The sequence below is a fragment of the Eptesicus fuscus genome, chromosome 5 (assembly GCF_027574615.1).
Source record: "Eptesicus fuscus isolate TK198812 chromosome 5, DD_ASM_mEF_20220401, whole genome shotgun sequence".
In the NCBI taxonomy this organism is placed as follows: domain Eukaryota; kingdom Metazoa; phylum Chordata; class Mammalia; order Chiroptera; family Vespertilionidae; genus Eptesicus; species Eptesicus fuscus.
Genome location: NC_072477.1, coordinates 797,189 through 822,196, shown reverse-complemented (window position 1 = coordinate 822,196; position 25,008 = coordinate 797,189). Strand labels below are relative to the sequence as shown.

The 25,008-nt window shown below is 71.9% G+C and overlaps 1 protein-coding gene across 1 annotated transcript; it reads left to right on the top strand.

Annotated features, from left to right (window-relative positions):
• Positions 1-1,359: 1,359 nt before the first annotated feature.
• On the top strand, positions 1,360-24,625 carry INF2 (inverted formin 2). Its single transcript, XM_054715697.1, has 22 exons — positions 1,360-1,492; positions 11,144-11,543; positions 12,645-12,760; positions 12,835-12,994; positions 13,385-13,418; positions 14,343-14,484; positions 14,857-14,998; positions 15,170-15,922; positions 16,274-16,416; positions 16,502-16,563; positions 17,043-17,145; positions 17,230-17,315; positions 17,642-17,742; positions 18,325-18,395; positions 18,479-18,586; positions 18,756-18,826; positions 19,359-19,479; positions 19,852-20,016; positions 20,104-20,206; positions 20,348-20,509; positions 21,398-22,021; positions 24,303-24,625. The coding sequence occupies exons 2-22, from the start codon at positions 11,153-11,155 to the stop codon at positions 24,329-24,331; spliced, it is 3,687 nt and encodes a 1,228-aa protein (XP_054571672.1). The 5' UTR covers positions 1,360-1,492; positions 11,144-11,152; the 3' UTR covers positions 24,332-24,625.
• Positions 24,626-25,008: the final 383 nt, after the last annotated feature.

Sequence of the window (25,008 nt, the reverse complement as noted above, 5' to 3'; positions counted from 1 at the left end):
CGGGCAGGCTGGGCAGGGGCTGCACAGGCTGGGAATGAACAGCGGGCCGCGTCCCCCCACCCGAGGGCCCTGAGCACCGAGAGGGCACGAGGTCGGCCAGGGCAGGAGCTGGGAGGCCCCCGGGGCCGTCTGAAGCGTCCAGTGTCCTTCCCTCGGCCCCATCCCCTGCTCGGGCCCTGCCCCCCACCTGCCCTCCACGCCCCCCACGCCTCACACGCCCCCCATGCCCCCCACGCCCCCCACACCCCCCACGCCCCCCATGCCCCCCACGCCCCCCACACCCCCACACCCCCCACGCCCCCCACGCCCCCCATGCCCCCCACGTCCCCCATGCCCCACACATGCCCCCCACGCCCCCACCTGGCCCACACGTGCCCCCCACGCCCTGCACACGGCAGGCCTGCGGGGAGACAGTCCAGACAGATCAGTCCTTCATGCCCGCTTGTTCGTCTCACGCTGTTACAACCTCCGAGGCCCTGGTCTCGTTTCACAGATGGGGAAACTGAGGCCCGGCGGAGCCGGAGGTCAGATGCTGAGAGTGTGAGCGCAGCCCTCAGGGCAGGCCTGGACCTCCCGGTCGGACTGGCACTGGGCACGGCCCTGGTGTGCTGGCCGGGCATCCCTGTGGGAGCCACTGTGCTGAGGGCGGTGCCACCAGGCTTCCCACCTCCTGAGGGGAGCCCCAGGCTGGGGGGGGGGCATGGACAGGGTGCCACCACCAGGGGGCAGGACAGGAAGAGGAGGTGAGAGAACAAGGCCTCAGGGCTCAGGGCTGGGGGGCAGCGGGGGCAGGTGCAGCTCCCTCAGGCCTTCTGCCTCCACACCCCTCCCACCCCCCACCCGTCCATCCTGCCCGAGACCAGGGAGCCGCCACGGTGCAGTCAGGGAGGGCTGCGCGGAGGAGGCTGCGGGCAGCCTGGCTGGGCAGGGATGCTCTCCGTCCCGGAAGCCCGCGGAGAGGAGATCTCAGGCCGGGAGGCCGCCATCAGCCGGCTGGGCCGGGGTCCCACGTGGGGACCGGGGGGGGGGGGGGGGTGTGAGCGCCTGGAGGCCGCGGGGAGGCGCCGTGGAGACCGGGAGCGGCGGGCAGAGCGGGCCCAGGGGGGCGGGTGTCTCCAGGGGCGTCCGCCGCCCCCACCCCCACCCGCCCCCCATCCGCCCGGCCGCAGGGGAAGGGGCGGATCTCCGGGGGCGCCGGCGGGTATTTACAAGGCGGGGGATCCCCTAAACACACCCGAAGGCGCCCGGGGACCCCCCGGCTCCGCCCCGGCCCGCGCCGGCTCCCCACGTGGCGGCGGGCGGGGCGGGGCGGGGCGGGGCGGGGCGGCGCCTCCCCTTCCCCCGGAGCCCAGCCCGCCGCCGCCGGAGCCGAGCCCGCGCCGAACCGGCCGAGCCGAACCGTGCGGAGCCCGCGGGGAGCCGCCGTCCGCCCCCCCGCCCCGTCGGACCGAGCTCGGCCGCACCCCGACCCCCTGGCCGCCGCCCCCGCCCGGTAAGTTCGCGCCTCTGGGCCCGGGAGCCGCGGGGAGACTGAGTCCGGGGGGGGGGGGCCTGGGGCGGCGGGACCGGGCGGGACCCGCGACGCGCGCGCTCCGTGCGCCCCCAAAGCGCGGCGCCCGCGGGGTCGGGGTCGGGGTCGGGGTCGGGGTCGGGGTCCCGGTCTGGGCGGGGCCTCCGCCCGGCGCCGCAGTTTCCGGACCGGGAATCGCCGCGGTTGGGAAAATAAACTTCAACTCGGGGTTCGCCGCCCTCTGGCCCCGCGAGGCGCGCAGCCTGGGGCCCCCCGGCCGGTGCTGGTCCGTGGCGGCTGGAGCCGGGGGCGCCCCCACCGGTGCCGGGGGGCGGGGCTGGCCTGTGCTCCCCGCCCCTTCCCGCCCCCCTGCCTGAGGCAGCCCGGGGGGGACGGCCCTCAGGAGTGAAGCTGGGGTGACCCCGCTCCGGGAGGCCGTGACCACAGCCTGTTGCCCCAAACCAACCCGCCAGGGGCCAGAGTGGCAGAGACAGGACACCCCCGGGTCAGGCCCCCCCTGGAGCCCGAGTTCCTTCCAGCCTGCCCGCCCCCGGCTTCCTCTGGCAGTGGGACCTGCCTCAGTTTCCCCTGCACTGGGCGGGTGGGGACAGTGGCTCAGGCGGGGACCTCCCCCCTGTGGCCCTGCAGGGAGGAGGCCGGGACTCAGAGCCCGGGCCCTGGCAGGGCCGGCGGGGGGCCTTTAGGGAGCGGGGGCTGCAGGCCCCGGTGGTGACGCCTCGGGGTCTGGGTCTGAGGCGTCTCCCTGACCCCCCCCCACAGGTCAGCAGTCGGTGCAGTAGGTGTCCCTGACCCACCGCTGACCAGGCCCTGCCCTCCCGCCCGCTCCCTGCAAGCCCCCTGCTCGGGGCTGACGGCGGGACAGGTCAGCAGGGCCGCAGGCAGGAGGGGGTGGTGCTGGGGGAGTGGACTGAGGTGGGCAGGTGGCTGCCTTCCTGCAACCACCCAGGCAGCCTGCCTGCCCCCCCCCCCCCCGCCCCTCACAGCAGGGGGCACTTTGTGGAGGTGCTGATGGGCTGTCACCCCAGCTGCGGAGCTAATTGCACACACCTCAGCTCTGTTCCGGGACCTGGGAGCTCCCGCCTTAAATAGACTTCGCCTTTCATCGGAGAGCGCCCGTGTTCCAGGGTGGAAGTTAGCTGGGAGAGGCTGCGGGAGGGGTGCTGATAACTGGGGCGCGCCTGTGGGTGCTGCCTGTGGGTGCGGGTGCTGCCTGAGGGTGCAGGGCGCCGTGCTTCCAGCCTGGGGGGAGGGGGGTCCCTCTCCTGGCCAGTGGCCTGGGTCCGGACCTGGAGGTGGGCTCAGTCCCTACTTTTGAGGGTGCCCAGAGGAGGGTCGGGAAGACGGGGTGAGGCCTGACGCCGCTGCCCGGCCCCTCCCCCCGCTGCAGTGCGCACACAGCCGGCGTCTAATCGTTGCATGGTTCGAGGCCCAGTGGACACAGGGCATTGTGGAGGGCACGCTCACCTCCGTCTCAGGACGGTGGTCAGGGGTGTGTCTGGGGGAGACGGGCCAGGAGGCCAGCCCGAGCCAGCGTGCTGGGCTGTCCCCAGGGGTGCAGCAGGCCTGGGGACCCCATGTCCAGGCTGAGCAGGCCGGCTTCATCCCTTTAGGAAGAGGGAGGGCATGGGAGGGGGTGAGCTCCCCGTCCCCGGAGGTGAGAACAGCATCCACCGTGCGGCTTCCTGTTAGGGAGTCCCACTCCCACCAGCCTCATCCTGCAAGGGGGCTCCTGCCAGGCCGCCTCCGGACGCGGGGCAGCCTGAGGCCGCTCGGTCTGTGGGCATGGCTGCCCCGCTGCCAGCCCAGAGGCCACGGGGCGAGGGGAGCTCCGGGTGACCGCACCTGCCTCCCCCGCCAGGCAGGGAGGGGGCGGGAGGGCCGGACCCCGGCGGGGCCACAGCGGGTCCTCTCCGCGCCTCCCCCCGAGGTGTGATTCACGGAGCTGCTCGGGCCCCTCTGCCAGGCGCACCTCAGCCCGAGCCCGGGCTTCCACGTCGGCATTCCCGCCCGGCGCCCGGAGCAGGGCCCGAGCTGACGGAGGGCGAGAGGGAAGGAGTGGATGGACCTGCCTGCCAGTCTGCCCGGCTCCCGCCCCACGGCTGCCCGCCGCCAAGGGTCGGGTACGGTGATGGCCACGTTTCACCGGTGACCTGTAACCGGGGGGCCGGGTTACGGAATCAGGGCCGCTGTCTTGCAAGAGGCGTTTATAAAGCCCCTACTGTGTGCATAGGCCTTTGCAGCCGGGCTAGAGGGTGGTGCACACCGCCCTGGCGGGCAGAAGGCGCTTGCCCGGGGACCAGGGGAGAATTGGCCGGCCGGACAGAGCACCTGGAGCCCGGCTGCCCCTGGCCCTCGTCGCCACTGTGGTGCCTGGGGTCCAGGTGGAAGGAGGGTTGGAGGGTGAGGCTGGGCCTGGCTGAGCCCACAGGGAGGCCTCGGGGGGAGGGGTGCGTGGCCTGTGCTCCGGGGAGGCCAGGGCTGTGGAGGGAAGGCCTCAGGGAACCCGCCCTGGGGGCGGGGGGGGGGCGGGCAGACTGTTCCCATTTCCAGTGGCGCCGCTGAGCGCCTCACATCGAAGCCCTGTGCGGAGGCTCACCACGGGCAGGGGTCCGAGGGGAGGGCCAGGCGGCCAGGTGTCCCTGCATGGCCCCGCGCCTGCCCTCGGCTGCTGTGGGCTGAGGCCAGCCCCTCGCTGTGCCCAGCCAGTGCCCCCCCCCCACACACACACACAGGGAGTCCCCGCAGACCTGGCCCGGGCTTGGTCTTGGCCCTTGCCAGGTGCTGGTGGGCCCCGGCCAGCGTGTGAGCAGCCTCAGCCTCCCCGTCTGTGCCCGCTCCCCGCTCCCCGGCTGCGGCCTCGGTGTGCAGCCTGCCTCCCCCGCCATCCACGTCCCGTCCTGCTTTTGCTCCAAGCACAGCTCGCCCGGCCGCCCGCGCACAGCAGCCGAGGTACGCAGCTGCTCCTCCCCCGGTGGGGGCGGCTCCCCGGTGCGCAGCCCTGAGCCGCCGGAGCAGGGAGCCCGGTGCTCAGATGGAACCCTGCCCGCTTGGAGGGCACCCTGCCCATCTGGTACTGCTAGGCTGCCCCACCTGGCGGGCGGGGGGGGGGGGGCAGGCCGTGGAGGTGGTGGCAGAGCGATGGCATGGTAGGTCGGCCAGAACAGACACCCACACGTGGGACCCAGGGGGTCCCCTTTGAGAGGAGGTGGGGGAGCAGCCAGGGAGGGGCCGTGCTGGTGATACGGGCTCAACCAATGCAGGCCCCTGGAGTAGAGCCTCGTGACCATTTCACAGATGAGGAAAGTGAGTCTGGAAGGGGCCTGCCTCACCGCCCTCCCCCGCGCCGGGCACCCAGCAAGGAATGCCACCAGCATCCCGAGCCAGATGCCAAGGACCTTGCTGGCCCGGTTGGGTCAGGCTCCTGGCGCTGCCCACGTGGGCCCAGCAGCCTGGGGGTGGGGCGGGGGTGGGGTCGGCATCCACATGCTCATGCCCTTTGGAGGACGGGATCAGGGCCCGCAGAGCCTGTCTGACCCAGAATCTGAGCTGCCCCGGCCGGGCCGGCCCTGACCACAGCCCCTGGCAGTGCCAGTTGTGCGGCCGAGGCCCCTCCTCCGCTCTCAGTCCGCTGTTTGTTTGCTGTGCTCGGGGGCAGGCGGCCTGGAGCGGGGACACAGGACCGGCTGGGGGGGGGCGGCCTGGAGCGGGGACACAGGACCGGCTCGGGGGCAGGCGGCCTGGAGCGGGGACACAGGACCAGCTGGGGGGGGCGGCCTGGCAGCCTGGAGCCGGGGACACAGGCCCGGCTGGGGGGGGCGGCCAGGCAGCCTGGAGCGGGGACACAGGCCCGGCTGGGGGGGGGCGGCCTGGAGCGGGGACACAGAACCGGCTTGGGGGGGCGGCCTGGAGCGGGGACACAGAACCGGCTGGGGGGGGCGGCCTGGAGCGGGGACACAGGACCGGCTGGGGGGGGCGGCCTGGAGCGGGGACACAGGACCGGCTGGGGGGGGCGGCCTGGAGCGGGGACACAGGACCGGCTGGGGGCAGGGACCGCCAGGCCCACCCCGGCGCCCGGAGGCCTGGACCGCACACAGGCCAGTCCCTTCTCCCTGGGCACTGAGTCCTCGGGGCCGGGAGAGGCCTGTTCTGAGGGCTGCGGGGACCCGGAGGGACGCCGGGCTCCTGGGCGAGGCGCTGGGAGGGAACCCGGCAGCGCCCTCCCTGCGCCCTCGGAGCCTGTGGGGGGAGCTGAGGTCGGGTCAGACGCTGACCAGGGTGGGCCCGCCAGGCCCTGGCCCTGCCCGCCCCGAGCCCCGGCTCTGCACACATCACTCCCTCCAGTGCCGCGGTCGGAACTGACTCCGCCGCGCGGCCGGCGGGCACTGCCATCCTTGGCCCCGGGCCGCGCCCAGGCCGGGGCTGCCAGGCTCTGCCCCAGGGCGTCGGAGGTGCCAGGCCCTCAGGAACTCGCCCCTGCCCTGCTCCTGTGCAGCTGGGAGGCCCGGGCCCCTCGGTGACAGCGGGAGGCGAGGGCAGAGGTCGCTGCCAGCCCTCAGCGCCGGTGGAAGCGAAAGCCGAGCTTCCTGGCGAGGGCGCCTCCGCCCTTCCTGTCCTCCCACCGCGGGCGTTTCCCAGGCGCCCGGCCCAGGCGGCACCGGGAGGACCCCTGCGGGCAGGCCCCAGGCGGCGCCGCCCCCCTCCAGTGCGGTGTCCCGTTTGCCCACGTCCTTTGCCCACCTCTGTGCCTTCCAGCGGCTTCTCCCCTGACCCGGGCGGGTGGGGTGCGTGGAGGTGGCCGGGCCAGGCCTGGGCACAGCGTGTCTGACCTGCTCCCGGATCCTGGGGTCACAGTGGGCCAAGCCCTGGCCTGGCTCATGCCCCAGCCCCGCCAGCCCCTCCCCCTGCCCGGCTCCCTGTCTGCCATGGAGACCCCGCTCCTGGCTCCTCGCTTGCTCCCTGAGCGGGGGCAGCCGCCTGGGAGATGTGTGGGTCCTCTTCCCTCTGTCTTCTCTCTCGTTCTAACTCTGAAAGCGACCATGTTCACCCGATGCAACCTCGGTTAGTATCCGTGTGTGTGTGTGTGTGTGTGTGTGTGTGTGTGTGTGTGTGTGAGTGACATGTCCTAGTCCCCCGTGCGGTGCCCAGCTCGTGCCCTGCTCCTCATCTCCGTGGTAACTGGGCACGGCGCCCAGGACCCCCACCTGGGATGAGCCTCTCAGGTGACCCACGGTCGGTGAGGGCTCGCCAGGGCTCAGGCCTGGTCGGGGAGATGACACGGGTGCCGAGGCTCAGGAGCCGGACGGCGGGAGCCGGGAAACGGGGTCGTGGTGAGGCCGTCTCAGCCTCGGCCGGGGCCGCCCCCGAGCGCGAAGAGCTTCCAGGAACGAAATCCGAGGGTTGCCAGGCAGTGGAAAAATTTGGGTTCCCGGAGGAGCTAAAAATAGAGCGGCAGCCCCTGCTCCCCGTTCCGGAATCCCGCGCCTGCCATCTGCCCGCCCACCCCGGGGAAGACAGGTTCGCGCTGCGCCCGCCCGCTGGCCCAGGGCCTGGAGGAGGCTGCCCCCCACCCCGGCAGCCCCCTCCCTCACGGGTGCCCAGGCCCCAGCTGTCCCCCCCCCCCCCCCGGCCCTGAGCCCCTCTGCCAACGCTGGCAGGGATCCAGGAACAGAGGCAGCACCCCCTTCCCCAGGGGCCGGCCTCGGCCCTGAGGCGGCTTCCCCATCCCGCCAGGCTGCCCACCGCGAGGTAGGCCTGTGCCCCGGACACAGCTCCGTGCCCGATGCCAGCCTCAGAGGCTCACCCGTGGCTCAGTTTCTCCATCTGCACAGCAGGGCCCGGGTAGCTGGTCTCTGAAGTCTGGGGGGCCCAGCTTTGACCCTGTCTCTCCCCCCCCCTGCCCTCCCCACACACACTCAGCCCGACAACCACCAGGCAGGGCGGCGCCCGCTGGCTTCCCGGGAGTCCCCGCAGCTGCCCAGGCATGTGGGCGCCCAGACGGAGGTGCCCGCATCGCCACGCCAGCCTGTGTCCCAGGAGGCGGCCAGGAGGCCCACGGGCCGGTGTCCTGTCCCGTCTGCTCCAGGCTCAGCCTCTGCCTGGTTCTGGGGCACTCGGCCCGGCCCGCAGGACAGCCCTCTGCCTTCAGGAGCCCCCGGCTGAAGGGGAGGCACGACCCCACCCCAGGGGTGACCCCACGTTATTGGTAGAAAAAGGGGAGCCATCCCACTCAGCTCAGCCTCACAGGCTCCATCTACAACGTCCCCCCGAAGTTTCACGGGGGCGGGGGGCGGGGGGTCCTGCCTAGCGGGCAAGAGGGGGCACTGCAGCGCCCCTGACCTGCCAGCGGGCCTGCGCCTCGGGGTGCTGGGAGCCCCGATGGCCCGGACGGCCCTGCTCCACTTGCTTCAGCGGAATGTGAGCTCCTGCGCAGGCCCCGCCCCGCCCGCCCCGCGGGAGCCCTGAGAACAGCGCGCATTCCTGAGCTGGGCCCGCCCCGCCCCCGGGAGGCCACGCCCCGCCCCCGGGAGGCCCCGCCCCGCCCCCGGGAGGCCACGCCCCGCCCCCGGGAGGCCACGCCCCGCCGCGTGAGCGGGAGCCGGGAAAGCCCCGGAGGCCCGCCGTCTGGGCGCCAGGCCGGGCTGGGAGCCGGACGCAGCCCGCGGGCAGGGCCGGGCCGGGCCGGGCGCGCCGGGGAGAGGGTGGAGGCCCAGCCCGCAGGCCCATCGCAGCGCTGAGCACCCTCGCCCGCCAGGTCCCGTGTCTCCGCCGAACACCCTCGGGGACCCTCGCTGTCCGTTGCAGAGGGAGAGCGAGTTGTCCCTTCCGGGCCTCGCCAGTGAGCCCAGGAATGAGCCCTCCTCCAAGGAGCTGCCTCCAGGGCCGGGCCCTGTCAGGAAGGGGGTTCCCCAGCCCGGTCCCCACCCCCCCACCCCCCCAGAGCAGCACCAGCAGTGCCTTGGGGTGCGAGGCCTGGGCCGGTTCAGCCCTGTCCACTCAGCGGTGCCCCCTGCCACCCGGATCCCCAGCTGCTGCGGCCGGGAGTCGGCCTCCAGCGCAGGCAGGAGAGGGAGAGGGCTCTGTAGTATAATTGTGTGTGTGTATGTTAATTGTTACTGTGTACATGCAATAACATGCATGTAATATGTGTGCACATTACATTATGCACGTGGATAGGTTAAAATATAGAAACAAGAGGGGCGCCCTGAGGGGCTGGGGTGTCCTGTGTGGCAGTTTGGGGAGCACATGTCCCTAGTGGGTCCTGAGCTGGAGAGGGCAGAACCCGGAGCCCCGTCAGTTACCCACCAGCCAGGGTGTTGCCCTGGAGCCGGAGGTCTGACTTCCTGCAGGCCCCCTGGAGCGCTGCTTCCTGGGCTGGTTCCTGCCGATGGAGGCCGCTTCCTGGCGGCCGCGGGTCAGAGCACTATCTGTGCATGGGGCCTGGCCTCGTCCACCTCCGGCTCAGTCTCCCCTCCTGGAAACCGGCGGATGCTTCTAGGGAGGCGTGCTCTGCCCGGGACCTGCCGGTGGGCATCCCCGTGGGAGAAAGCTGCCCCCTCCCACCCGGGGTCCCAGGAGCTCACTGACCTGTCTGGACACCGTCCGCACCAGGCCCCGGCCGGCGGCGCCCAGCGCACGCTCGCTCCCGCCCCGCGGTGTCCGATGGGCTTGGGCAGCTGTGCAGTCGGCTCCAGGACGCAGAGCAGAGGGTCTTCCTGGGCAGATGGGATCGGTCACCTCCCCCTTCTCCCCCCGCAGACCAAAGGGACCCCAAGTGGGGTCTTTCCGGGGAGTGAGCCATGGCCGGGGACAGGGGCACTGGGCAGGGCCGGGGGAGGGGGCGGGTCCGGGCGACGCTGGCTGCCGGCTTTCCTGCATCCAGGGACCCCTGCGGCTCTTGGCTGCGGTCCTCGGGAGGCCAGAGTGGCCTGGGAGCGTTCTCTGTCCACTCAGCCTGAGCCAGAGAAGCAGGGACGCGGGCCAATGGGAGCCGGGAGGGGAGGGCCGGCTTTGGGCGCCTCTTTAAGCAGCAGCACCCCAGGGGGTGGCCGTGTGCACGCTGGGGCCCGGCCGCCGTGCGCCTCATGGTGCCGGGAGCGGCCCTTCCCTGCCACCGAGAGGCCGCCGGGGGCCCCGGGCTGCGGCGATGAGGAGCCAGGAGAGCGAGCGGGGCAGCCCGCGGCCGGGCCTGGGATGGGTGGGCAGAGGCAGCCGGAAGGCCTTGCGCGTCTGGGTGAGTGGACGGTGAGGGGCCCACGGGGCTGGGCCTGGGAGGGGGTGTTGTGAGCACCCCAACACCCCCTTTGCTGCCTGTCGGATGCTTCCAGCGGGCGGGTGCCAGAGGCGCACGGGAGGAAACTGAGGCTCAGATGGGGCAGGGACTTGGCCAAAGTCTGCCGGCAAGGGCCAGGGCCGGGCGCCCACGCAGGTCAGCCAGGCCGCCTCCCGGGAGGACCCGGGCCCCGAAGGGCAGTTGGCCAGGGGGAGGAGCCGGGCTGCCTCCCGGAGGACCACGGCAAACCGGAGGGGCTGCTGAGATCCGGGTCCGTAGGCAGGCGGTGCTCCGAGCTCCCAGCAGGCCCGGGGCGGGCTCCGGGAGCCTGAGGGAGGACACCACCCTCACCAGGCCGAGGGCGCGGGGCCTCCAGGAGGGGCAGGCCCCTGGGCTCCCGTCCTGGCTCAGCCTCGCTGCCCTGCCTGACCTCGGACGGCCCCTGCTCTCCCCTTCCCCGGTGCAGCCGCTGTGGAGCCGGGAGGCCGGCTGCCCCAGGGCCCCCTGGGATCCAGGCTCGCCTGGCTCTGCCATTTCCAGCTCTGGGGCGGTGGGCACATGGCCTGGCTTCTCTGGGTGCCCCCTCCCGTAGAGCGGGGAGTACACTCCTGCCTCAGGGTGGGGGGAGGCTGAGGGCTGGGGGTGGGCAGTGCCGAGGCCAGGCCGGGCGCGAGGCCCAGTGGCGTCGCCATGCCGTCCCTCGGGCTTCTCCCAGCGGCTCCGCACGGCCCTTCTCGGCCGCTAAATATACGACCGAGCCATACATGGCTGCAGGAGAGCGGGGCCGCCCCTGCCTTCGGGGCCCGTCCCCAGGGGCTGTGGCTGAGGACAGCGTCACTGCCAAGGGCACCAGGGAGGGGCGGGTGGTGGCGATGGCACAGAGGCACGGGCTGGGCAGGGTCACAGCTGTGGCAGCGGACCCGGGTAGACCTCCGCGAGCCGAGGGCCTGGGGCGCCCGGTCCTCCGCCCGCTCGCAGGTGGCACACAGAACCGATGGGCGTTGGGCATGCCCCTCGAGTCGGCCCCCCGGGCCCGCTCACGCGCTGCGGGCAGCCTGGCGTGCCGGGGCCGCACCCGGGGGAGATCAGGGCGCCCCTTGTCACCCCGGTCCGCGTGGTGCTGCCTGGGGTGGCGGTGAGGTCGGGGTGCACGCAGCAGGGCATGCTGCCGCCTCTGGTTACTATGGCGACTCAGTCAGGGTGGGTGCAGGAGCGCGGGCGCGGGGAGCCTGCACCGTGTGCTGCGGGGTGCCACCGGGCAGCGCTGGAGCCCGTTTGGTGGGCGGGGGTACGAGGCGGAGGACGCCGCCCTGGCTGACCCCCACCCCCCTCTGGCCCCGCAGTTCGGCAAGATGTCGGTGAAGGAGGGCGCGCAGCGCAAGTGGGCGGCGCTGAAGGAGAAGCTGGGGCCGCAGGACGCCGACCCCACGGAGGCCAACCTGGAGAACGCGGACCCCGAGCTCTGCATCCGGCTGCTGCAGATGCCCTCGGTGGTCAACTACTCGGGCCTGCGCAAGCGGCTGGAGGGCAGCGACGGCGGCTGGATGGTGCAGTTCCTGGAGCAGAGCGGCCTGGACCTGCTGCTCGAGGCCCTGGCGCGCCTGTCGGGCCGCGGCGTGGCCCGCATCGCCGACGCCCTGCTGCAGCTCACCTGCGTCAGCTGCGTGCGCGCCGTCATGAACTCGCCGCCCGGCATCGAGTACATCCTCAGCAACCAGGCCTACGTGCGCCAGCTCTCCCAGGGTGAGCCGTGCTGGGCGCCGGGGCCTTAGCTGCTCAGTGTGAGGCTCGCCGCCATGCCAGGTGGGGGGGGGGGGGGGCTGGGCGCCCGGGAAGAGACAGGGGGCTGGGCAGGCAGGGAGGGCTTCCTGGAGGAGGCGCCATTTCCCGTTTGCCCCACCCCCACCCCACCCCGCCCCCGCCAGGTCACCTTGGAGCCCTGGTCCCTCCACCAGCCGCACCTAGTTGCCCCCCCTGTGTTATGGCTTTGCCCCAGTTCTCCACCCGGCCTGCTGCTGGTTCAGGCTCCACTCCCTCCCAGCCCCCCCCCACACACCCCCTGGTGTTGAGCCTCCAGGCCCCGTCCACACGGCGGCAGCTGGAGTCACGGGTCAAAAACAAAAGTCCACCCGAGTGGCTGCACTCCGCCAGGCTCTGAGCCCGACCCTAGCCCACCGAGCCCTTCAGGTCTGGCCGGCACCTGCTGGCGGCACCGTCCACCCCCGGCCCCTGCACTCGGGGGTTTCTTGAATGGGGTCCCGGGCCCCACCTCCCCAGCAGGCTGCTCCCTGCTGTGTCTGCACAGCCCTGCTCCCCTGTGAGTCCCAGCTCACGGCACCTCCTCGTCCGTCTCAGAGGCCGACCTCAGCCTCGGGAGACCCCGAGGTCACTGTGTCCCTGGCCCCCCGGCCTGCTCCATGGGAGTGACCGAGTCCCTCCTGCTTGGGGCTCCGGGGGGCCGTGACGGGCGGGTGCCTGTGTGGGTGAGTGAGATGGCGGTCACCTCATTCTTGTCTGACCCCGTCCAGGCCTGGCCATGCCCGACTGCATGTAGAGTCCTCTGTGACGTGCTGTCAGCCGGGCCAGGCAAGGGGCACCCCGGAACTTTCCAGGCTCAGGGGATGAGGCGGGAGGCAGGTGGTGGAGTTTGGAGAAGACCCTGTGGGCGGTGGGTGGGTGCAGAGCGCCCCCTGGTGTCTGCCTGCTGCCCTGCGTTCCTGGCTGAAGTGTGGCAGTTCCGGGCGGAGGCAGGCGCAGGTGGGGGAAGGGCCGAGGGGGAGGCCTGGCCTGGATGCCTGGGTCCCCCACTGAGACACCCCCTTCCCCCGCTCCGGCCCTCGGCAGCTCTGGACACATCTAACGTGATGGTCAAGAAGCAGGTGTTTGAGCTGCTGGCCGCCCTGTGCATCTACTCGCCGGAGGGCCACGCCCTGGCCCTGGACGCCCTGGACCACTACAAGGTGAGGGGCGGGCGGGCGGGCGGGCGGGGCGGGGACAGGGCCTGGGCGCAGGCTGACCCCCCCGCCCCCCGCAGACGGTGTGCAGCCAGCAGTACCGCTTCAGCGTCATCATGACGGAGCTGTCCGGCAGCGACAACCTGCCCTACGTGGCCACCCTGCTCAGCGTGGTCAACGCCATCATCCTGGGCCCCGAGGACCTGCGCGCCCGCACCCAGCTGCGCGGCGAGTTCGTCGGTCAGCCGCCTGCGCTGCGTCCGGGAGACGCCCCCGCGCCCGACCCCCACCGGGCCCCTGAGGGAGGCTCCGTTTCGGGCCCTGGAAGCAGCCTGACCCCCCAGCTGCTCCCTTCGCGGACAGGGGCCTCGGGTCCCCGGACCTTAGCCCAGGCGGCTCTCGGGGGGAGGCAGGGTCCGGACCCCGGTCCAGGGGTGACAGGGACCCCTGGACAGTCACCACCGAGTGTCCCCCGAGAAGTCTCCCTCTGAGCTTCCTGTCGGGGCGCCCTGTGGGGCTGGCAGGGACCCCCCACTCCACGCTGGTGCTGGGGTGTCGGGAGGGGCCCCGGGGAGGGCGTCAGAGGAATAGTGACTGGAGGGGGGCCGCTGACCCTCCGTCCCTCCCCAGGGCTGCAGCTGCTGGACGTCCTGACACGGCTCCGGTGAGTCCCCGGCTGCGGCTCCTGCCCTGCCTCCCCCTGGCTCCCACACAGCGCCTCCAGGGGGCCCAGCGAGAGCCCAGCCGTTCCCCCCGGCCCTGGAGCCAGGGCTGCCACATGCAGACAGGACATGTGTTAAACTGGCTTCAGACCGACATGTCCCAGCTGGTGCATGGGGCCTACTTATGCTGAAAACCACTCATTGTTTCTCTCTTTTTTATATATTTCTATTGATTTCAGAGAGGAAGGGAGAGGGGGAGAAACATCAGTGATGAGAGAGAATCATGGATCGGCTGCCTCCTGCACGCCCCCTACTGGGGATCGAGCCTGCCACCCGGGCATGTGCCCTGACCGGGAATCGAACTGTGACCTCCTGGTTCATAGGTCAACACTCAGCCCCTGAGCCACGCCGGCCGGGCCATTCATTGTTTCTCTGAAATTCCGTTTTAACTGGGCACCTGGGCACCCACAGAGCTGAGACCCTCCCCCTGAGGCCTCGTCGGGACCACTCCCCGGGTGTCAGCTTTGGGTGGGGGGACCCCAGGAGGAAGAGGCGAGGCTGGTGTGACGGGTGCTGAACTGGCCCCCAGGAAAGGTCTTGGGGGAGCTGAGAGGGCCTGCCCTGCAGCTGAATGCACAGCCCATTGGCCAGACTAAGATGACTGGCAGGTCCTGGGCCCAATGAACAATCAAGCTCCCCCTGCTCTGTCAGAAGCCCCACCCCCCACAGTGACCACCCCTCCCCCTCAGGTGAGGTCTGCTTGCTGACCTCCCAGCCCCCGTCCAGGAGCCTCTGCCCCTGACCGTGCAGCCCAGCCCCACAGGCCAGCGGCCCCCGGCTGCTGTGGCCCTTGCCCTGCTTGGGGTTGTCGTCCCGCGTGGGGGCGGCTGGGGGGGCTCTGGCTCAGCCGCCCGGCCCCGGCACAGGGACCTGGAGGACGCCGACGTGCTGATCCAGCTCGAGGCCTTCGAGGAGGCCAAGGCGGAGGACGAGGAGGAGCTGCTGCAGGCGTGCGGGGGCGTCGACATGAGCAGCCACCAGGAGGTCTTCGCGTCCCTGTTCCACAAGGTGGGCCCCCGCCGTCCCCTCCGTGACCGCGCAGCGGGGCCCGGTCTGGAGCCAACTCGGGGAGCAGCCAGAGCTCCGGGGGTGACAGGGCCAGGGGGCCAGGGGGCCGAGGCCCGGGCTGCCAGGGGCGGCTGTGTGGTCCTGGCCCAGCAGGCTGCCACCAGGAGGGGCAGAGGGCGCTTCAGACCCAGGAGGCAGCGTTCCGGCCCAGCTCGGGCCCCGCCGGCGGGTCACCGTCCTTCACTGCCGCCGTGGTCCTCAGACCAGGGCCGTGAGGCACCGACCGTCCGGGGGTGCACGCTCCCGGCGAACCGAGGCCGGGTGGTGAGCCGCCCCGGAGGGCGTGGCCGCTGACCGCACTCTGCCCGCCAGGTGAGCCGCTCCCCGGCGTCGGCCCAGCTGCTGTCCGTGCTGCAGGGCCTCCTGCTCCTGGACCCCGGGCTGCGCTCCAGCCAGCTGCTCTGGGAGGCGCTGGAGCGCCTGGTGAACCGGGCCGTGCTCCTGGCCAGCGACGGTGAGCGGCTGCCCACGCTGCCTTCCTGCCCGCCTGGTGGGCACGCACGGGGGTCTCAGATCGTGGGGGTGCCCATCCTTGACCCCTGACCTGCGACCTGCCCGAGGGAGGGGGCCACGCCTTTCCGTCGGCCTCTGCCTGCCCCCGCTGACCCAGCGGTCCCCACCGCAGCCCAGGAGTGCACCCTGGACGAGATGGTCGAGCGGCTCGTGTCCGTCAAGAGGCGGCCCGGCCCGAGCTCCCTGGACAAGGCCCACAAGAGTGTCCAGGCCAACCTAGGCCAGAGCCGGAGGGGCAGCTCCCCCCAAAACACGGGCGCCCCGAAGGCGGGTGTGGAGGGCCAGCAGCCAGCAGTGACCCTCGCTGGCCTGCGGGCCGTCAGCGTCCAGAGTTCGAGCAGCGAGCAGACAGCGGCTCTGGAACAGCTGATGCCCACCCCACCCCTGCCAGCACCCAGCTCCCCCGGCTCCACCGCCCCGCCCCCGCCCCCTCCCCCACCCCCACCCCTGCCAGGTCCAGCGACCTCATTCCCCCCACCCCCACCTCCCCCACCCCCACCCCCACCCCTGCCAGGTCCAGCGACCTCATTCCCCCCACCCCCACCTCCCCCTCCACCACCCCCACCCCTGCCAGGCCTGGGGACCTCGTTCCCCTCACCCCCTCCACCCCCCCCATTGCCTGGCCTGAGTGGGACTGTACCCCCTGCACCTCCACCACCCCCGGGCATGGGGTGCCCGCCCCCGCCCCCACCCCTGCCGGGCTTCGCTGCCCCCCCTGCCCTGGGCGGCGTGGAGGAGGTCATTGTGGCCCACGTGGACCACAGCCTGGGCTCCGCCCGGGTCCCCAGCCACCGGCAGGTCAACCCCCCGACACTGCGCATGAAGAAGCTGAACTGGCAGAAGCTGCCGTCCCACGTGGCACAAGGTGCGGACCCGGGTCCCACAGGTGGCTTCCCTCCTGGGCGGCGGGGGGGGGGCGGGCGGGGGGGCGGGGGGGGCGGGCCCTGCTGGCAGGGGAGCTCCTGTCCGGGCCACGGCAGTGCCCCCGCTCTGGGCTCAGCCCCTGTGTGGTCCAGGGCGGGCGGGGGACAGGAGCAGGTCAGAGGTCAGCTGTGCGGACCTGCCCTCCCACACACCTTCGAAGCTGGTGTGTCCGATGCCACAGCCCTGCCCTGCTCAGGCCCCTGGGTGCCCGTCACCCTGGGGGCCGGGGTGCTGTGTGCTCAGGTCACAGCCAAGGTCGGCTAGGTCGGGAGCTGACGGGCCTCCCCCGCAGAGCACAGCTCCATGTGGGCCGCGCTGGGCAGCCTGGGCGCCCAGGTGGAGCCCGACTTCTCCAGCATCGAGCAGCTCTTCTCCTTCCCCGTGGCCAAGCCCAAGGAGCCGGCGGCGGCCCCGGCCAGGAAGGAGCCCAAGGAGGTGGGGCCTGGGCCTGGGATCCGGGAGTGCCCCCTTCTGCCCCCGCTGCCCGCGGGGACCAGCTGACGGGTGGGGTGCTTTCCAGATCACCTTCCTGGACTCCAAGAAGAGCCTGAACCTCAACATCTTCCTGAAGCAGTTCAAGTGGTGAGCTCAGGGCCGCCCCCTCCTGGCCGGGCCCAGCCTCCCCCGCGGTTCACCTTGGGCTCCGCAGTGCCCTCTGCAGGCCGCCCTGGGCGGTGCACGTCCCGGCTCCGGCCAGACAGCGGGGTGATAGCCAGACTGCCCCAGCTGGGGCCCGGGGGAACCCCAGTCCAGGCTCCCTGGGGAAGCAGACCCAGAAGCCCTGCCCGCCCCCAGTTCCTCCTGCAGGAGCCCGCGGGCCGTCCCCTGGGTCCTGAGCAGCCGCCCGGAGGGGAGGCCCAGGGCGCTCCGGCGGGGGCGGGCCACTCAGCCCCAGCCCCCTGCTGTGTGACCGGGCGGGTGGCTCACCTTCTCTGTGCCCCGACCTCACGGGTGTGACCAGAGGTGACGTGGGCCGAGGGCTGCCCCCACCTGCCTGGCAGGGTCTCTCTTCCACCTCCAACCCCCCCCCCCCCGCCCCCGCCCGTCCTCTCGCCCTCCAGCTCCAACGAGGAGGTCGCCGCCATGATCCGAGCGGGGAACACGGCCAAGTTTGACGTGGAGGTGCTCAAGCAACTCCTCAAACTCCTTCCCGAGAAGCACGAGGTCGGGGGGGCGGCGCCTGCGGGGCTGCGGGAGGGGGCGGCCGGCCGCACTGGCCGCCACACCCACGCGTGGGCCTCCCCACAGATCGAAAACCTGCGCTCCTTCACGGAGGACCGCGCCAAGCTGGCCAGCGCCGACCAGTTCTACCTCCTGCTGCTGGGCATCCCCTGGTGAGCTGGGCCCAGCCCGGGCTCCGTGCCCACCTCCCTCCTGCACCCGGCATGGGGCCTCCAGGGGACCTGAGGGCTCAGCAGCGTGGGGGGCAGGGGGGGCAGGGCCCCGGTGGCCTCCCTGAGAGACCCCAGCCATCCTAAGAGGAGGGGTGCCCTCAGGGTGCTGGTCGGACAGCCCCTTCCTGGGCGCCCGGACCTGCTGAGGCCCTGCCGAGTGTGACCTGGAGCAGGGGTGGGCGGGGGACCCCAGCTCTGTGCCCCCGCACTGCGGGCCAGGGCAGGGGTGTGTCAGGCCGGGCCCTGACCGCCCGCTCTGCCCCCAGCTACCAGCTGCGGGTGGAGTGCATGCTGCTGTGCGAGGGCACGGCCGTGGTGCTGGACCTGGTGCGGCCCAAGGCCCAGCTGATGCTCAGCGCCTGCGAGAGTGAGTGGCCCGGAGCCCGGGGGGGGGGCACACAGGCGGGGCCACCAGCCCCTGCACCCCAACATCCAGACTGTCCCCGAGGGCGCCCGTGGGTGCTGAGCCTCCTCATGTCACAGACCACCCCCCCTCCCGCTCTGAGGCAGACTCTGCGTGTACACGCGGGCACGCACAGGTACATGCATGTGCACGCACACTCACACATGCAGACACAGGTGTGTGCATGCAGACTTGCACACACGCACACGTGCACATGTGCACACACCACCCTCTGAGTGAGGAGCCGGCGGGGACCCGCTGCAGCCCTGGCCCCGGGTGCCGCTCACCCTGCGTGGACACAGCAGTGGGTGCCCACACCCATCTTGGGACAGGGCAGAAGGGACACCCTCTGGAAGCTCTCCCCACCACCACCACCACCACCCCCCCACCCCCCGCCATGGTTTGCTGAGAACCAAGGAAGCCAGAGGTTCTGGAAGGTTCCGCTCCGCGTCCTCCCCCCGGCTGTGGGCTGTGGGGTGGAGGTGGGCGAGCACCAGGGGACCCGCCTCCCGAGCCCGCACCTCCCTGAGCCCCTCCTCCCCCCAGGCCTGCTCTCCAGCCGCCTGCTGCCCGTCTTCTGCCAGCTGATCCTGAGGATCGGGAACTTCCTCAACTACGTGAGCGCTGCTGCGCCCCCCTGCCCTGCCCCGCCCCCACCCCGCCGGGAGGCAGGGAGACTCACCCCTCCTCCTCCCTCCAGGGCAGCCACACGGGGAACGCGGACGGCTTCAAGATCAGCACGCTGCTGAAGCTCACGGAGACCAAGTCCCAGCAGAGCCGCGTGACGCTGCTGCACCACGTGCTGGAGGTGGGCGCGGGCGTCCCGGGCCTCGCTGCCCCGGCCCACTCAGGGCCCTGCCTCCCCGCCCCCTCCTCCGGTCCCCGAGGTCCAGGCCCAGGGGAAGGGTGGGAGGCCTGGGCGCGGGCACCCCCAGGGCCGGGCGGCCACGGCCACCTCCCTGGACCCGGTGTTGCAGGAGGTGGAGAAGAGCCACCCGGAGCTCCTGCAGCTGCCCCGAGACCTGGAGCAGCCCGCCCAGGCGGCAGGGTAGGTGCCTTCCGCCCCGCACCAGGCCCTGCCCGTCCCCACCAGTGAGGGGCTGGACCAGGCCGTCACAGGCTGCAGTACCACCCGGGGCCCCCAGGAACGGCTGCCCCCCACGCCTGTCCCCCGTGACTTAGAGGGAAACTGAGGCCTGGGAGAGGCAGGGAATGACCGGCCACGCTCACGCTGGAGGCCAGGCTCACGAAGCTCTCCAAAGGCTACCCCCTGAGCGGCCCGCATCCCTGCCGCCACCACTGTCCAGACGGGGCCAGGAAGGGGGGTGCATTCGTGGGGTCCCACCGCCTGCAGGGGCAGCTCTGGGAGCAGCAGGCTGTCCAGCTCCACGCCCACTGCTGTGGCAGGTCCTCTGGTCCCAGCCTGCAGCCCAGCACCTGCTGTGGCCGGCGCCCCGCCCGCCCGCCCAGCCGGCCCAGAGCTCCGACGTGCCTCTGGCAGCCTCGGGGTGCAGGGCGAGGGCCCCTCGGTCCAGCGATGCCGGGCATCAGCTGTCACCTGACCCCGCCCGGCCTTTCAGGATCAACCTCGAGATCATCCGCTCCGAGTCCAGCGGCAACCTGAAGCGGCTGCTGGAGATGGAGCGGAAGGTGGCGGCCTCCGAGCCCGAGGTGCGGGAGCAGTACGCCCAGCGCCTGCAGGCAAGTGCGCGGCCGAGGGAGGGGCTCCGGCTTCGCTGAGTGTGGTCTGGGGCGGCAGCCCTCCCGTCTGCTGTCTGCCCGCCTGGGTGCCTTAGGGAGGGGAGAGGCCGGGCGGGGCAGGTGAGGGTGGGGGAGGAGAGGCCCGGGGGGAGGGGGGGACCCTGCAGCAGGTCCTGGTCCCAGAGGGGGTCCTGCGAGGAGCCCCCCTGGACCCCAGGCCCAGCACCCAGAGCCCCGGTCCTGCACAGGGACCGCTGTCTGCAGGCCTGGCCCTCGCCCTCCCGCAGCCACGGGCCTGGGCCGCCGCCCTGTGCCAGCGGGTCGCCCGCGGTGGGCCTCCCGGGCCCTGACGGTGCGGTGCCCGTGCCCCAGGCCAGCGTCGAGGCCTCCCAGGCGCTGGAGCAGGTGTTCGAGGCCGTGGAGCAGAAGAAGCTGGCGTTGGCCAGCTACCTGTGCGAGGACGCCCAGCAGCTGAGCCTGGAGGACACGTTCAGCACCATGAAGGCCTTCCGGGACCTCTTCCTCCGCGCCCTGAAGGTGGGCCCGCCCCTGCGGCCGCGCGGAAGGGCCTGTGGGGTGGTGGGTGGGGGTGGGGGGGTCACGGGCTCCGTGTCTGCCCCGCAGGAGAACAAGGACCGGCAGGAGCAGGCGGCCAAGGCCGAGAGGAGGAAGCGGCAGCTGGCGGAGGAGGAGGCGCGGAGGCCGAGGGGCGAGGACGGGAAGCCTGGTGAGGCCGGGCGGGCGGACGCGGGGCTGGGGCGGCCTGTGCTGTGGCCACGGCCCTCCTTCCTCCAACCGCCGTGGTGTCTCCGTGGCCCGGGTGGGCTCTGGCCCTGCGAGCCCGTGCCTGAGGGTCCTGGGTTCTCAGTCAGGAAGGGCGGCAAGAAGCAGGAGGAGGTGTGTGTCATCGACGCGCTGCTGGCCGACATCAGGAAGGGCTTCCAGCTGCGGAAGACGGCGCGCGGCCGCGGCGACGGGGACGGGGGCAGCCGGTCGGCCGCTGCAGGCCCCCCGCGGGACACCGCGCCTGGTGAGACCCTCGCCTCCCTCTTCTGCTTGCTTCCCGCCATCCCTGCCTGTGCCATCCTTCGGCCCACACCTCCCTTGCCGGGGTTCTTGCTCCAGCATCACAAAGGGTTCAGCAATTTGGAGAAAGGCTGTGCGTAGATTAAATAAGAGTCCAAAGACGAAGATAGTTTTGAAAGGCATTGGGGGGTCAGAGGAGCTTCAGTTAAAGGAGCTAAAGTTCCTCCTTGTCTCAGGACCCTTGCTTTTTATTAACACAATTTGTCCTAAGGCCAGGTGGAGATAATACACTTCAAAGGGTAGGGTTTACAGAAGCATTGTCAGATTGGGGAACAGCCTACAGCTGTTCAGGTGTTTGGCCAACAGGAGGCAATAACATGTAGACTGAGATGCCCTGAGCTGTCTGGCAGCAGACAGTCATCCTATTCAGGTGTGGGGGAAGTGCCTTTCAGCCATTCCAACAAGCGATAACATATGCGACTCAGTTCTTGTTGAGCCCCCAAGTTTCATCAACCTTCTGAGGAAACTCTTGTAATGATGACATGCTGGAACTGGCTTCCGGCACTCCCTTCCTCCGGGGAGCCCTCCCTGACCTCACGAGGGAGCCCTCCTCTCCCCTGGCCGCCCTGAGAAGGGGAGGGCTGGGAGGCGGGGCTAGAGGCCACTTGCCCAGCCCCGGGGTGGGCCGGAGAGACGGGGCCCGGGCCCATGGGCAGATGCCCTGTGGACAGGCCGAGGACGCTGAGGCCGGGCCTGCCCTGTGGGGCCCAGGCTTGGAGGCCACCAGGGAAGCTGAGCTGGAGGGGGCCCCCCGCTCAGACTGTTCCCGAGGAGGGTGCCCTCAGGACGCTGGGTGCGCCCTGCCCTCCGCCTACACGTGCTCCGTCCACAGTGGCCTCCAGCGGCCCCCCAGGAGGCCCCAGGGGCGGCACCAGCAGCTCGGCCTCCGGGCCTGGTCTCGACGTGGTGGCAGCCAGGCCGCCCCAGGACTGGGACCTCGCGGACGCCACGGCCCCCAGCCCGCAGCCCCCTGCAGACCCGGCGGAGGAGGCCGGCCCCGGGCCCCGGGAGAGGCGGTCCTCCTGGTACGAGGACGCCAGCGATGTCCTGCCCACGGAGGACCCCCTGAGCTCCCCGCCCCCGGCAGCGGCCTGGCCCGTGGTGCTGGGGGACGCGCGGGCCCTGGAGCCCCTCCCGTTCTCCAGCGAGAAGCCCCCTGAGGCCCCCACAGCCCCCCGAGGCGTCAGCAGGGCCGAAGCTGACAGCACAGGAGCGGGGCCGGCGGCCACGGCTGCCCTCGGCGGAGGAGGCGGCCCTCCCGCTGCAGCGCCCGGCGGGGACGAGGACCGGGAAGACGCCGCCCCAGATTCCGCGCTGGACACGTCCCTGGACAGGTCCTTCTCCGAGGACTCGGTGGCCGACTCCTCGGGGTCCGGCACCCTCCCCAGGGCCCAGGGCCGGGCCACGAAGGGGACGGGCAGGCGGAGGAAGAAGCGCCCGACTCGGACTCAGGAAGGTGAGGGGGGCCTCCATCTCGTCCCCAGCAGGACCGGGTGGGCGGGTCCACGGGGCTCCGGGCTCCGGCGTGGGGTCCGCTGACCCATTCATGCCCGGACCGGCCTCTCCCTGCAGCCGGAGGTCCCCCTGCCCCCGAGATGGGGGATTCCCAGGCCCCCGAGCCCTGCAGGTGAGGGGTCGGCGGCGCCTCCGCCCCGGGAGGGGCAGGTGTGGGGCACCGCCTGCTCGCTGCACCCCAACCCACTGAGCCCTGCCACACCGCCCGCCAGGGAGGCTGCCCGGCGGGGGGCGGGGGCGCAGCCACGCCGCAGCTCAGCGCCCACGCAGCCCGGCTCCGCTCAGGGCGCCCGGGGCGGACAGGCGGCTGAGTGTGTTCGTTTTGTTTGAAAGCAGAGGTTGCCCCTGACTCTGACGATAATAAGTCAAAAAGGTTCTGTGTGATCCAGTAAGGTAGGTCCGCGCCCGCCTCGCACTAACGCTGGTGGCCGTGGTGGTGGTGGCGCTGGTGGCCGTGGAGGTGGCGAGGACGGCCCTGCCCGGCCGCCCAGACACTAACTAACCCGCTTCGCCCCTCGGCAGCACCCTCTCCCCGCCCCCCGCCTGGGCCGCTTGAGGGGGGCATCACCCCACCGTCCCCGGGAGGGCAGGGCCATGCCGCGTGGCTGGTGACCCTCTGCTGTGGCTGGTGCGGCCTCAGAGCTGCCCGCTGGGCACGCAGCCTCGCGAGGGCGGGTGGACGGGGCCTCCTGGGTGCCTGCGGGAGCCAGGCTCCTGGGCGGGGGTGCGGGGGGCGCCGGAGCCTCCGGGCCTGGCGAACAGGCTGAGGTTGCCCTGTGCCTAACCTGCCTAATCCTGGGCTTTACTGACACCCCCCTGCCCCCGTGTCCCCCAGGGCGACACCTTCACTCCGGGTCCGTCTTCAGGGCACACCCCGCCCTCCGTGGCCCTGGGCTGGCCACTCCTGCCCGCGGGAGGCAGTGCGGGACAGGGACAGGCTGCCCGGCACCTCGGTGGGGTCTGCGGCACCCCCTCCCTGGAGGCCGGTTGTCTGCTGAGAGCAGGGGCTCCCCAGGTCTCCCCCCTCCCCCCCCCCCCCACCGGACAGGCAGGGAGGGGCTTTGCCGGGCCCGAGAGGCTACCACATGCAGCCACCGGGACGGGCTGGTCCCTGCTGAGTCCTGGCCTGGCCAGGTGGGGACCCAGTGCAGGGAACCCCGCCCCTCCCGACCTGAGCTCAGGGCCGTCTGTCCCCACACGCCTCCAGTCAAGGGGCCCAGGGCGCAGAGGTGAGGCCCTGTGGGCGCCAGGGAGCGGGAGCAGGGGAGGGGGCGAGGGCGAGGCGAGCGCACCTCTGCCCGACTCGGCTCCGGGTCACACACCCGGAGCCCTTTACAGCAGCGCCCGGCGTGTCCCTTAGGGGCCAGGGTGTGGCCTCGTGGCCCCGCTGCGGGTGCCAAGGTTGGCTGCGCCTCCCCCCCCCCCCCCCCCGTGGCTGAGGGCAGGAGGACGGAGAAGGAGCCCCACTTTAATAAAAACAAAAACGTGTCTTTATTGATGTCAGAGAGGAGGGGAGAGGGAGAGAGCGATGGAAACACTGTGATGAGAGAGACGCCCCCACTGGGGATCCAGCCCGCAAACCGTGACCTCCTGGTTCATAGGTCAACGCTTAACCTCTGAGCCATCCCGGCCAGAATCCCACTTTTTATTTGGAAAAACGTCAGCCTGACAGGAAGTTTGCAAGGAGGTTACGATGAACACCCCCTGCCTTTCACCCTGGAACGGCCCAGACTTGCGAAATACAGTGCCGTGTTCCTTTCTGGTGCCCCCGCCCCCACTTCACTGAGTGACCTCACCGAGCTGCCCCCCGTGTGTCTCCCAAGCACAGGGCCTGTCCCTGGACCAGAGAGGGCCACGCATTGATGGGCAGGGGGACAGGTGGGCGGGGTGGGGGCGGGGCCCGGGGCCCTCAGGCCGCAGCTGAGGAAGAAGGGGAGGAGCTGGCATGGGACCGATGGGCGTGGACGTGGCAGCGAGGGTCTGAGGCACGGGGAATAGGACACGGGACCCCCCGCTCAGGGGAGAGCAGCCTAGACGCGGGGGGGGGGGGGGGAGCGGGCGCCAGCCCCTGCCCAGGAAGCCCCGCTGCCGGGGGACGCAGCCCAGCCCCGGGCAGTGGTGACAGAAGGGCAGCTGGGGAGCTGGGGCCGGGGACCCCGCCGCGGGCCCTGGCGCTGCCCCAGCGCGGCTGCTCCTCACCGTCACTCCTGTCCCTCCCACAGGCCTCAGGCCCAAGCCCAGAGCCAAGTGAGGGCCCGCGGGCGGCCTCCACGCAGCAGGGCCTGGGCGCACTGCTGAGCCGGGAGCGCCAGGGCCGGGCAGGGACTGGGCCTGGGACAACGGACCTCATGCCTTACCCAGCCAGGGGCGTGGTCCCCAAAGCCTCAGGGGCGCGGGGGCCGCCTGGCACCTGGACTGCCCGCCTCGCACTCTGGACTGCCCGCCTCGCACTCTGGACTGCCCGCCTGGCACCTCGACTGCCCGCCTCGCACCCTGGACTGCCCGCCTCGCACTCTGGACTGCCCGCCTGGCACCCTGGACTGCCCGCCTGGCACCGTGGACTTCCCGCCTGGCACCCTGGACTGCCCGCCTCGCACTCTGGACTGCCCGCCTCGCACTCTGGACTGCCCGCCTGGCACCTCGACTGCCCGCCTCGCACCCTGGACTGCCCGCCTCACACTCTGAACTGCCCACCTGGCACCTCGACTGCCCGCCTGGCACCTGGACTGCTCGCCTCGCACCCTGGACTGTCCGCCTGGCACCTGGACTGCCCGCCTCGCACCCTGGACTGCCCGCCTCACACACCTGGACTGCCTGCCTCGCACACCTGGACTCTCCACCTGGCACCTGGACTGCCCGCCTCACACCTTGGACTGTCCGCCTGGCACCCTGGACTGCCCGCCTCGCACACCCGGACTGCCCGCACGC

Bases quoted from the DNA above. Each gene is read 5' to 3' on its own strand.
- INF2 (XM_054715697.1), top strand. From the start codon at position 11,153: ATGTCGGTGAAGGAGGGCGCGCAGCGCAAGTGGGCGGCGCTGAAGGAG. The intron at 12,761-12,834 runs GTGAGGGGCGGG...CGCCCCCCGCAG, and splicing joins ACGCCCTGGACCACTACAAG to ACGGTGTGCAGCCAGCAGTA. The intron at 16,417-16,501 runs GTGGGGCCTGGG...GGTGCTTTCCAG, and splicing joins CCAGGAAGGAGCCCAAGGAG to ATCACCTTCCTGGACTCCAA.